The sequence below is a fragment of the Scylla paramamosain genome, chromosome 34 (genome assembly GCF_035594125.1).
Source record: "Scylla paramamosain isolate STU-SP2022 chromosome 34, ASM3559412v1, whole genome shotgun sequence".
NCBI lineage: Eukaryota > Metazoa > Arthropoda > Malacostraca > Decapoda > Portunidae > Scylla > Scylla paramamosain.
In genome coordinates, this window is record NC_087184.1 from 8,862,720 (window position 1) to 8,875,219 (window position 12,500).

Sequence of the window (12,500 nt, forward strand, 5' to 3'; positions counted from 1 at the left end):
CAGAAAATAAGAAGGAGAATAGGAAAGAAAACGAAATAAGATAATAAAGTGATAGAAAACATGCAGGAAATAACGAGCATGAAGAAAAAAAGAAAGAAGATAGAGACGGAAAATAAACAGAAGACAAAGTGAATAGGAAAGAAGATGTAACGAGATGGAAAATATACAAACGGAATAGGAAAAAAGGAAAAAAAAAATATATATATATATATATATATATATATATATATATATATATATATATATATATATATATATATATATATATATATATAAAGAGAAAGTAACAAGAATAAGAAGAAAGGAAAAAAATAAGAAAAACAAACAAAATAACAAGGAAACTGGATGGAGGGGAAAAAATCTAAATGAGATGAAAAATATACAAAAAAGAATAAAAGCAAGAAAAGAAAAGGTAGGAAATAGAAATGTACAGAAAATAACAAGAAAAATAGAAGAGAAAAGGAAAGGAGAAGATATAAAGAGATGTTTTTGTGAGGCTGGGTAATAGGGGCGGGAGGGCGGGTCTGGCAGGGACGCGACACTCCCCCGCCCCTCGGAGTCAATCTTCCGACACTCACCCGATGTTAGCGCTCCCAGGACGGCTATAAATTCGTATAAGCCACTGCCAGGACGCTTCACCAGATACCTGTATTATCCTCCTCCTCCTCCTCCTCCTCTTCCAGTATGCTTTCCTCACTATTTTGTTATTCTGTCTTTGTAACTTCGTGTTCTTCTTTTCATGTTCCCAAGCGATAAACATTCAATTTATTTTTTCTTTCCGTGTTTTTACGTTCTTCTTTTCCTCCTCCTCCTCCTCCTCCTCCTCCTCCAGCATTCCATTTTGATATTCTGTGTAGTTTCTTGTTCTTCATTTCGTAGGAAAGAAAGAAAAAAGTGCATTGATTTTTGGTGATAAATATTAATTTTTTTTTATTTTTTTTCCGGTCTTATGTTCTTCGTTTCCTCCTGTTTCTCCTCTGACTTTTCTTCCAGCATTCTTTCCTTTTTATTTTGCTATTATGAGTTGCTTCCTGTTCTTCTGTTCACGTTCTCAGGCAAAGCTCCCATAAAAGAAGGGAGAAAAGTGTGTTGATTTTTTTATGATAAACATTCATTTTTTTCCTCGGTTCTTACGATTTTGTTCTTTTCCTCCTCATCTTCCATCTCCTTTTCCAGTATTTTTTTTTTATGTTGGTATTCTTTGCAGCTTTCCGTTCTTTTTATTCACGTTGTCAAACAAATTTTTCATAAAAAAAAAAAGTTCACAAATTTTTGGCGATAAACATTTTTTTTTTCTCCGTTACGTTTTTTTTTTTTTCCTCCTCTTCCTTTTCCTTTCCAGTATTCTTTCTGTTTTGGTCATCTTTGTAGTTTCTTTTTTTTTCACGTTGTCAAGTAAATTTCTCATAAAAAGGAAAAGTTCAAGATTTTTTATGATAAACATTTTTTTTCCCGTTCTTACATTTTTTTTTTTCCTCCTCATCATCATTTTCCTTTTCCACTATTCTTTCTATTTTGGTCATCTTTCTAGCTACCCGTTCTTTTTTTCCACGCTCTGAAGCAAATCTCTCATAAAAAAAAAATTACATTTTTTTTTTTTTTTATAATAAACATTCTATTTCTTTACCAATTCTTACGTAAACCCCGATTTTTTTGTCTGCCTGTGTGTTCGTAAGGTATTTAAAAAAGTCATCAAGGGAATTCAGTGACATTTTGAGGCAAAGTGTGGATTGAGCTGAGTAACAATTGATAAGGCGGTGAGGCGGATCCTGATGTGTATGCGAACCTAGGATAATAATTTTTGCTAAGGTCCCTAAGATTTCCCAGGGGCGTGAGTCTACGGGGATTGTTCGCCAGATTTCATATTTATGGTGGCGTTGGTGAAGGCGTGTACTTTTTTCTTCTGTATTTGTATTTTTATCTTATTTTCATACCTACAGTGGACGAAAAAAACTGCATCTTATGTAGATCAGAAATTAACGTACAATATAGAAAAATAATAGGAATAAGAAGCGTATCGCATCAGTTATTTATTCTTGTTTTTATTCTATTTTCATACTTACAATGGAAAAGAAAACTGCATCATGTATAAATCAGAAATTAACGTGCAATATGGAAAAAAATAATAGCAATAAGAATATTGCATCACTGTTTTATTTTCATGTTTTATTTTACTTTCATACCTACAGTGGATAAGAAAATTGTATCAAATATAAACTAGAAATTTACATATAATATAGAATAAAAGTAGCAATGAATACAGCAGATTAGTAGTTAAGTATATCACATCACTTTTAAAAATTTTAGCATCTGACAGACACTTATTCAAAACTAAATCACTTTCTCAACAACTGCAACGAATATGGCGAAGATAAAGTCAGTGCAACCGACATTGATTTAGTGAAGAGACGTGGCCTGTTGAGGAAGTGTAGAAATTGAGACTGAATTTTCAAGGGTTTCAGCGTCTTATCCCGACTAGTTTGAGCATTTAGTAGAAATTATCGGTGTTTTCAAGAGTATTTCATGATTCCAGTGATAGTTCAACAAGGATTCTGCATCACCAATCTGTAAAACACTCATGAAAACCCAATTGATCATCTCTGTGTCGTCTAGAAACAGTTATGAAGAGTGTCAAGGGCGTTTCATGATTCCATTGATAGATTAGCGAGGAGTCTACATCTCTACTGGAAAAAAAAAAACATGAAAAACCAACTGATAATCTGTGTGGCCTTTGGAAACAGTTCTGATGAGTTTCAAGGGTGTTTCATGATTCCAGTGGTAGTTGAACAAGTATTCTACATCACCGATAGGAAAAACACCCCTGAAAAACAGACTGATATTCTCTGACCTTTGGAAATAGTTGTGCCGAGAGTCAAAAGTGTTTCAAAATACGGAACCAGAGATTTGAGCGTCACGGAGACGAGGATGTCTAGACGGATGTTGTGAATACCGAGAACAGACAGAGTGAGGAATGACGTACAAGAAAATAACCAAAGTTGAAGCGGTGACAAAGAAGATGCAGGAAATGAGAATGACTTTATATGGGCTCAGTGGAAGAAATGAATAGTTTGTGAGCAGAATAATAGATATGAATACGGACAGAAGGAGACGAGACAGGCTGAGAGAGAGAGAGAGAGAGAGAGAGAGAGAGAGAGAGAGAGAGAGAGAGAGAGAGAGAGAGAGAGAGAGAGAGCCCTTTGAGGAAGACTAGTGAGGATCAGCGACCCTATATGAAACATAAAGAGAAAAAAAAAAAAGGGAAAAAGGAGGAGGAAGAGGAGATGAGGAGGAGGAAGAAGAATGAACTCACCCTAACCAAACCACAACGAGCAATATTAATAATAACTACATAATTAAGTCGATACTATACCAAGATATTTTTTTTACCAGAAAAAAAAAAAAGAAAACAACAACATCAATGAAAACGAAGTCAACGATCCACCGAAAAGAAGAACGCCAAGAAGACCCAACCAAGAATATGAGGTCGAGATTATACGAAGAATATTTTTACTGCAATATTACCAAGAAGGAAGGCACGGAGACTGCGTGGGAGGATGGGAGACCTAACGACCTTTCCCCTCCCATGCAAAATTTGGTGTTAACGGCGCGAGGAGACCACATGTGATTAGATGGCGGAAAAGATTGTAAAGGGAGGAGGCGAGGGGATTGGTCGGCTAATATATGTGTGAATGGGGAAGCTGACGGGCGCGTGAATGACAGAGAGAGAGAGAGAGAGAGAGAGAGAGAGAGAGAGAGAGAGAGAGAGAGAGAGAGAGAGAGAGAATGTATGGAAAGATTTGGTTAAGAGATGGAGGACGCATTCTAGGTTCTGGTTGCTATGGAAACGTAATTCTCTCTCTCTCTCTCTCTCTCTCTCTCTCTCTCTCTCTCTCTCTCTCTCTCTCTCTCTCTCTCTCTCTCTCTCTCTCTCTCTCTCTCTCTCTCTCTCTCTCTCTCTCCGTGGGTTCACTTAAAGGTCATATTTCCATCAAAATACAAGCAGAGGGCCTTTAGGCGAGAGAGAGAGAGAGAGAGAGAGAGAGAGAGAGAGAGAGAGCACCTTTCCTCCCTCCTTCCCTCCGCCTCCTGCTGTCTCTTATAACGCTCACTAAAAGCTTTGTCTAATCTCCTTGCTCTCTCTCTCTCTCTCTCTCTCTCTCTCTCTCTCTCTCTCTCTCTCTCTCTCTCTCTCTCTCTCTCTCTCTCTCTCTCTCTCTCTCTCTCCATCTCTCTCTCGTAAAAGGATAATAAAGACGTAGATATTTATAGATACTATTGACTTTCGTTTGATGAGAGAGAGAGAGAGAGAGAGAGAGAGAGAGAGAGAGAGAGAGAGAGAGAGAGATCAGTAGTAGTCAACAGCATCATATCACTTCATAAGACATGATATTAATTTTGACAAGTCTGACATATTTTCCTTATTAATTTTTTACTTTAATTTTTTTCTTTAAATTTTGTCAACATTTTACATTCCAGTAAGCACCGGTTCATTGGTTCATTCGTCTGCTTCATTCACGTTCGAAACCTGCAAGCAACACACACACACACACACACACACACACACACTGATGGGTAAATAGTTCCCTGACTTCAATTCGTGTATATTTCCTAAATCAAACTGCAATGAAACATTTACACAGTGAAGTGGTTTTCTAACTCTGAAACAAGACTTGCATATTTCTACATCTAAAGGTTATCATTCAGCTGCAATACATCATGGACAACCACACACACACACACACACACACACACACACACACATAGGAAAAGGAATGTCAATCAAATGAAGGAAAGACCTGATAAATATAGATACGATGAAATAATGATTACACTAATATAGCCCAAGCTCTGTATACTGTAACTGAATACATACATAAGGTCGAGTCTTAAAATCTCTCCCAGCACACACAAGTAGATAGATATTTTTTTTTTTTACCACAGTGTATTACATGAACGAAAAACAATAGAAAGATTAAATATCACAATTTCAGAAATATTACTAAAGATGACAATGACGATTAATACAAACCGTAATGTGTTTCATCATAGCAATGCGAACAACTGCAAAATCACACACACACACACACACACACACACACACACACACACACTCAAAGACCAAGCGGGATTCAAACATGTGGCAACATAACAACTACCTCACTACTTAACCATCGAGCCACCAACACCTGCATGGTCGGCTTTTCCTTAACTCTCTACCAGGCCCTTCGAGTGGTTTATCCTGGTGACCATCTTCGCCAACTGCGTGGCGTTGGCGGTCTACACGCCCTACCCCAACTCAGACTCCAACTCCGTCAACGACACACTGGTGAGTACTGCCGCCGTGGCCTTGTTGTCACGCCGGTGCTCCTCCCGCAGGTTTATCGTTTCACAGTTTCAGAATTGGCGCCACGTATGAGTCTTCGTGAAGTATTCTTGTTGTGCACGTCAAGCTGAGTTAGTCTTTGTGTACACACGCATACTTTATTCACATACCGTTGCCCAAAATAGTGATGTCAATCTAAGTAAGATGTTTCAGAAAAAAGTCGACATGAGGCAGCTACCTCCACCCATCACCCCCCCAGCTCGCCTTGGTGTTCGGGAGCGCTTAACACACTCGTTAAACAGTTTATCTATTCATATACTAATTCTGCTCAATTTATAGACATGAAAATAACTAGACTTGTGACATCACTTCTTTTGGCAGCGGCACATAATGATTGTACTCACTTTTAGGAGAGTCGTTTGTGAGTCATTCTGTAAGCACGCATTCATTTTTAGCAAAGTTGTTGAATACTTGAGTACTCTGTGTACTCGTGGTGTGTGCAGTGAGGGGTCTGTGGTGAGCGGGGCGCCGGGCTGCTGAGAATTAGATCCTTGAATGAAACATTGTCCATTATTTTTTTTTTCCAATTAGCTTAACCTAAAATTTTCCACTGTAATCTTACATTATATTGGTACTTATATGTAGAATGCTGTGATGCAACACTTCTTATAGTGCGGGACTGCTGCGAGTGGCGGTGTCCAGGACATGCTCGTCGCCCTCTCTTAAAAATTATCCATTGACTAGTTATACAATTAATATATTTTAAAGAGCAGTAGTGGGTCATTATACACGTAACGCAGGATCTGGTGAAACTCCACACGTGTGAATTAAACATGAATCAGCTGTGAGCCACACGCGAAGTGCGTCACTTGCGTTTTCAGAACTCTTGAGTCAGTTAATACTTACACAACTCTGAGTCACGTTTTTATTATTCATTCACCATAAGCATGACAATAGGAACCTTACGTTCACGTGTAGTCAGTTATTGGCCTGGCGCTTCAGTCATAATTCACTTCAGTTCAGTGCAACAGAATTTCCTCAACCACCTCACATTCCTGCCACTGGGACACACTTGCTGTCCTAGGATGCCCGTGCAGTGGCCCGGCAAGAGGTGACATGGCTAATCGGTGAAGTTCTTGCCTTATATCTGCGGGCCATGGTTCGATCATAGTTGAAGATTGATCAGCTGATTACTTGACACTGACTGGAGAAAAAAAAAAAAATGTAACGTCACACACTGTTGGCGCCGTGTAGTGCAGGGATGGTTGGTCTGGAAGGCTTGGTGGCGCTGAACACACCAGCCTTATAACCTCACTGTCACTTCCGCTAAATGAATCAAGAGTTCAGTAATCTTTAAGGGGAACACCGTGGAGGGGATCGCTCTGTCCCTTTTATCCTCGATCCTTCATAATGACTAGCCTACCATACTGCGCCCCCTCCCCCCCCCCCCGCCGCCCCCTCCATGCGTTGCCAGCTCAGTGGTAGCACCCTTCCCTGTCTCCTGCCTGGTCGAGATTCGTGCCCCGCTCAGGATGCAAGTTTTCATCGATAGCCAGCGTTATTGTCCACCCTGAGCAAGAAAATATCCATTCCTACCCATCAGCAGTGTCAAAGAATTATACAGTCTGTGTGTGAGTGGGTGGGGGGGAGGGGATAGCGAGGTAGCATTTATATCGATTATTTTTTAACAGACTGTAGTGTACTTAGTGTATTTTTTTATGGTTCTAGTGATAGTTTGATAAGGATTCTGTAGCATCAGTGAGAAAAACATGCAGGATAACCCAACTAAGTATGTGTGGTCTCTGAAAGTACTTCGCATGAGGGCGCAGCGTTCCATCACACTGACCACAGACAAAACCAGTGGCTAGTGCCCAGTTGTCGCCTCACTAATAATGTGCATCTCCGCAGGAACGAATCGAGATCATCTTCATGGTGATCTTCACGCTAGAATGCTTCATGAAGATCATAGCGTACGGGTTCATCCTGCACCCGGGGGCGTACATCCGGAGTGTGTGGAACACCCTCGACTTCCTCATCGTGGTCATCGGGTGAGTAAAGCACGAGGCACTGCAGCATCCTTCCGTCTTGTGATTCCTTTCACTTCTTACGTTTATATCACCTAGTAGGTTGACATAAAGCAATACAATCGGTGAACATACTTAATTTGAATATGGCCAATATAAAACAGAGAGAAGAGACATCGCTTCATAATCTGTCTCCCTTGCCTCAAACTTCTCACTCGGGAAGCACAAGTAATACCACAACATGAACAAGACTCGTACTTCAGAAGTGTAAAACACAATACTGGAACACATTCATCCCATATTGATTTGCCTTCTCCCATGCATATATATATTATATCCCCAGCAAACATTATATTGATTATTATAAAGAATCGGATATGTATGATTACTTGGTGATCTTACTAACAACTCTGTGTCACGCAACGAAACTTATATACAATGAAGGACACACTTTGGCCTTGCGTAAATGTAAAAATTGGGTCACGAGTCTAATACGGCTGCAGTAGCTCAGAGAATGTCATGCGTCTTTGATTTTTGCACAAGTTTCTGCAAGCTCAGTACGATGACTTTCAAACAAACCTGCTGTTCGTGGGAGGCGGCGTAACAGGCTTTCGCCTGTCACCTCTAACAGCGCCAATGACGAGTTTCCACGGTAGGTGAGGTTAATGCTTCATTTGTTGTTTTGAAACACATACGGCATTTTGTTTGAGGTTGTCATTCAAGGAAGCTTAAGTCTTGGAACATGAAGCCTTAACTAAAGCTATAGTGCTGCCGCCTTTAGGTCAGATCGCAAACCAACAGAGAACGGGTAGAGTTTTGGGAAACTCATTCATTCTTCCTATTTCCAGTTTTCTCCTTAAATACCCTCATAAACTATTTTCATTTTATTTTTACTCTATTTAATGGATAAATAAATGATTTGAGGATATCATATTAGCTGTGTTGATTTTAAGACTAATATGAGTAATGTCCAAAATTGAAAATATTGCAAAAAAACATATTTTTACTTTTTTTTTGGGGGGGGCCCAAATATAACATTTTCAGTCTTGATTTAATATTCATAGTCATGGTAGATATATGCTACCACTCACTTAACCAGTGACATGCTTGTATTGAGAGATTAACTATGTATATGGGCTGAACTGGATAGGAAAGAGACACACGTAAGCCAAGGATGACCTAGATGGGTAGAGTTCAAAGCACAATAGGGTGTGGTAAGAGATGGATGGAGGCTCAGTAAATGAAGAGGGACAGGACAGAATGGAGGAATTTTACTCGTGGCAGACATCATGTGAGGGGAGTGAGATTCAGACAATAGAAGAATAAAGACCAGTATTGGACCTATAGCTACGGTTGACAGGGACATTGAACCCTAGGCAGGACTCTCAAGGTACTCAACACTTTACCAGTTTAGCTGAGATAATAACCAAGACACAAGTAGAGTTTCGTCATCCCCGATCATCATGCCATAATACTTGCACTTCTCCCCCAACCCATCCTGTACTGAACTGTGCCTGCAACTGATATTCTACCTGATGCTGCCCTCATTTTGTGCCCTCTTTGCTCCTGATTTGAAGAATTATGGCTAGAATGACCCCAACTTGTCTCTTGAAATACTGAGAAATTTATTTAAAGAATTAAGCTTGTATGAAAGATAGAGCAGTTGGGCATTGAACGTGTGATAGGACACTCAGGGCACAACTCTAACAATTGAGCCAATAAGAACAATTGATTTGGCTCAAGTGGTTTGGTCGACCTTGACACCTGCTACTACACTGAATTATGCCTGTTATTGAAATTTTGCCTCATGATATAGCTACTTCGTATTGTTTTTGGTGCTAACTCAAGAAAACTTCTGATTATAATGAAGCCTAGCCTAATCAATCAATTACTTCCTTGTCAAAATGTTTCCATCTCTGTTTTCCAGAATTCACCATCTTTTAGCCACCATTCTGTTGTCTTTGCTCTCTTGTATCTAATCTTCTTATGTTGTCATCAGTTTATTGTATCTAGTAGTCCTTCATTGTAAGGAAAGACTACAGATCAATAAACTGTTGAATTACATGTATAGATAAATTAATAATAAGTTTCTAGAGTGAATACAAAATAAAATATTATCTTAAATTTCAGTTGACTTTAGTCTTCAGCTCTGAGTCAGGCAGAACCTGTGTTGAAGTTGTCCTTTGTTTTGGCGCATTATTCGAGTGTCCTGCATTGCTGCTTTTCTGTACCATGCATCCACCTGACAGCCTTGTTCTCGGCAGGTTGGTGAGCAGTGCCCTGGACATCACAATGCAGGGAAAGGGAGGGGAAGCCAACTTCGATGTCAAGGCCCTCCGAGCCTTCAGGGTCCTGCGGCCGCTCAGATTGGTGTCTGGCGTACCCAGTGAGTCAGCAGCTATCATGCACCTGCCACTCAGACATGAAACCAATAACATGCATGACTTATAGCAGTAATACTGATGTAACTTCTTTCTCCATTAGAATATTGGTTGTGTGCACTCATCTTGAACAGTCAAGTAACATGCAACATTCCTTCTGTGTGTGCAGCAGTATTCCTCAATCTTAAATCCTCTCACCTGCCAAGAATTTATTGAATGTTCAGTTTTTACTGGACTTGACATATTAGAGGATTTGACATGGAGTGAAGACATAAAGCACAGTGGGAGTGAGTGTAGATTACTGCATGAAGAGCACACCAGGTGCCCATCTAACCCCAGCCATTTAGGTGCACCAAAACAAAGTAACATATGGCTGATAACAAGTATTAGTATCAATTTCACTTTATGTCAGCAAGAATGTTGGCTTTGTACTTCTTGCCACTTTATATTAAGGTCCCATTAAGTGTTATATAGCACCTGTCATACTTTATTATCACCTGTCACCTGTTACTCATGAAATCATTATTGGTATGGTCTGTGGCTGCCATGCCTTGACTGCTTTGATGGTGGCACTCCTTTTAAATTTTGTCGTTCTTTAGTGCCATGTCCTCATGATGCACTGCCATTTATAGATCTCTTCTCATCATCTTCACCATTATTTTCATTGTCATTGCAGTCCTTAGCATTTTATCATCCTTCAGTGCTGTGATCTCAAGATTTATCTCCACATGTAACCACCTCCTCCTCCTATTGATCCTCCTCCTCCTCCTCCTCCTCCTCCTCCTCTCCCTTCTCCACAAACAGCCCTGTAAGGATGCATGTGTCTTCTACTATTTTTTTCCTTCTGTCATCTTTTATGTTTCTCCTCCCCCCTTCTCCTCATCCTCAAAGAATATCTCCATGAACTTTCCTGCTCCTCCTTACTATCACCATCACCACCACCACCATCATCACCACCACCATCACCATCATCACCATCACCATCACCATCACCACACTGTGTTCCTCATCCCCAGGCCTGCAGGTTGTGCTGAACTCCATCCTGAAGGCTATGGTGCCACTGCTCAACATCGCACTCCTTGTTATGTTTGTCATCATCATCTACGCCATCGTTGGACTGGAGCTTTTCTCCGGCAAGCTTCACTTCACTTGCTACAATAATGAGACAGGTGAGTGATAGTAGTAGTAGTAGTAGTAGTAGTTGAGGTTTATAGTGAGTCTTCATGACATCCTTCAGTTTTGGATGATCCTTTTGACTTTTCTTTTGGGACTGGCACCTCAGATAGCATTTTTTTTTGTGTGTTTGTGTTTTTGTTGCCCTTGCCCAGTTTCCCTCTATCATAAAAAAGGGAAAAAACACAACAGTGATTTTCTAATAGAATATGTGATCTGTAACAATGAGTGAACATAAGGTAATAAGAAAACTGTAAAAGTTCAGTTGATGTACACAAGGCACTTATAATTTAACATCTGTCACCATCATTTATCTTCTATTCTTTCTCCTCCCTCATTTCCTTATACTCTTTCTCTTCTTCTTTTTTGTCTCTTTTTTTTTCTCAGAATTTCCCGATCTTTCCTTTCTCTCTGCTCCTCTTTGCTGTCCGTTACTGCTGCCTTACCTTCTCTCAATCTTCTCACTCATTTTCCTCTTTTCTATCTTTTTTTCAGTCTTCCTTTTCATTCTGTTCTACTTTGTTCCTCTCCCTTTCTCTTGTTTTCCCTCCCTTTCCATCTTTTCATCAGTGTTCCTTTTCTTCTTGTTTCATTTTGTCCCTCTCCCTCAATCTTGTTTTCTTCGTCTTGTATCTTTTTTTCAGATTTCCTTTTCTTCCTGCTCCTCTTTATTCTTTTCCCTCATCTCGATCTTCTCACTCTTGTTCCCCTCCTCTCTTACCTTTTCATAAGCCTTCCTTTTCTTCCTGCTCCACTTCATACCACTCCCTCACTCCTGCGTTCCATCCCACAGGCAGCAGGATGGAATCACCACATCCCTGCGACAATGACACTGATGGTGGTGGATTCAACTGCTCCATGCTCAATTCTGACGGGCAGTTCTTTGTGTGTCGAGACGGGTGGGAAGGACCCAACTATGGCATCACCAACTTTGACAATTTTGGGCTGGCTATGCTCACCGTGTTCCAGTGCATCACTATGGAAGGCTGGACAGACATGATGTACTATGTGAGTGTGTAGGAGCCCTATGTGTGTGTGGGGAGGGGGGAGGTGTGCTTGCTTTGTTGATTAGGCAGAGATAGAAAGATGTGAGTTCGTTGGGAACTTTTGGGGACTTCAACTTGCTTTGTCATTGATTGTCCAGAGATAGAAAGATATTTATGAGTGTGTTGGAAGCTTTTGGGGGACTTAATGACTTGCTTTCTTGTTATTATGTAGATAGAAAGATACTTATGAGTGAGTTGGGAATCTTGTGTGTGGGAAGTTATTAATTTGCTTTGTAGAGATAGAAAGATACTTATGTGTGTGTTGGGACTCTTTACAACTTTCTTTGTTGTTGTTGATACTAAGATTAGAACTTCAGAACATAAGAGAATAAGGGAAGCTGAAAGAATTGATAGAACGATACTTATTAATATACAGTAAAATCCCTCTTATCCAGCATTCGAGTATCCGGCAGTTCAAGTATCCGGCACATTTTTCCCCGAGCCTTAAAATCAATAAAAAATCAATGTGTACTCATAAAATCGATTAAAATTCCCGTGCGAGGCATACTTTGTCCCTTGGCCACCAGAGCGCACTGCTTTGCGCCATCCGCAG

General features: G+C 40.1%; 1 protein-coding gene across 1 annotated transcript in view; it reads left to right on the forward strand.

Annotated features, from left to right (window-relative positions):
• Positions 1–12,500, forward strand: part of LOC135090110 (muscle calcium channel subunit alpha-1-like) — a 248,598-nt gene that overhangs the window by 143,757 nt on the left and 92,341 nt on the right. The window contains exons 5-9 of the mRNA XM_063986464.1: positions 5,221–5,326; positions 7,232–7,371; positions 9,612–9,733; positions 10,745–10,897; positions 11,695–11,909. Coding sequence (XP_063842534.1) covers positions 5,221–5,326; positions 7,232–7,371; positions 9,612–9,733; positions 10,745–10,897; positions 11,695–11,909 — 736 coding nt within the window. The remainder of the gene's footprint in view (positions 1–5,220; positions 5,327–7,231; positions 7,372–9,611; positions 9,734–10,744; positions 10,898–11,694; positions 11,910–12,500) is intronic.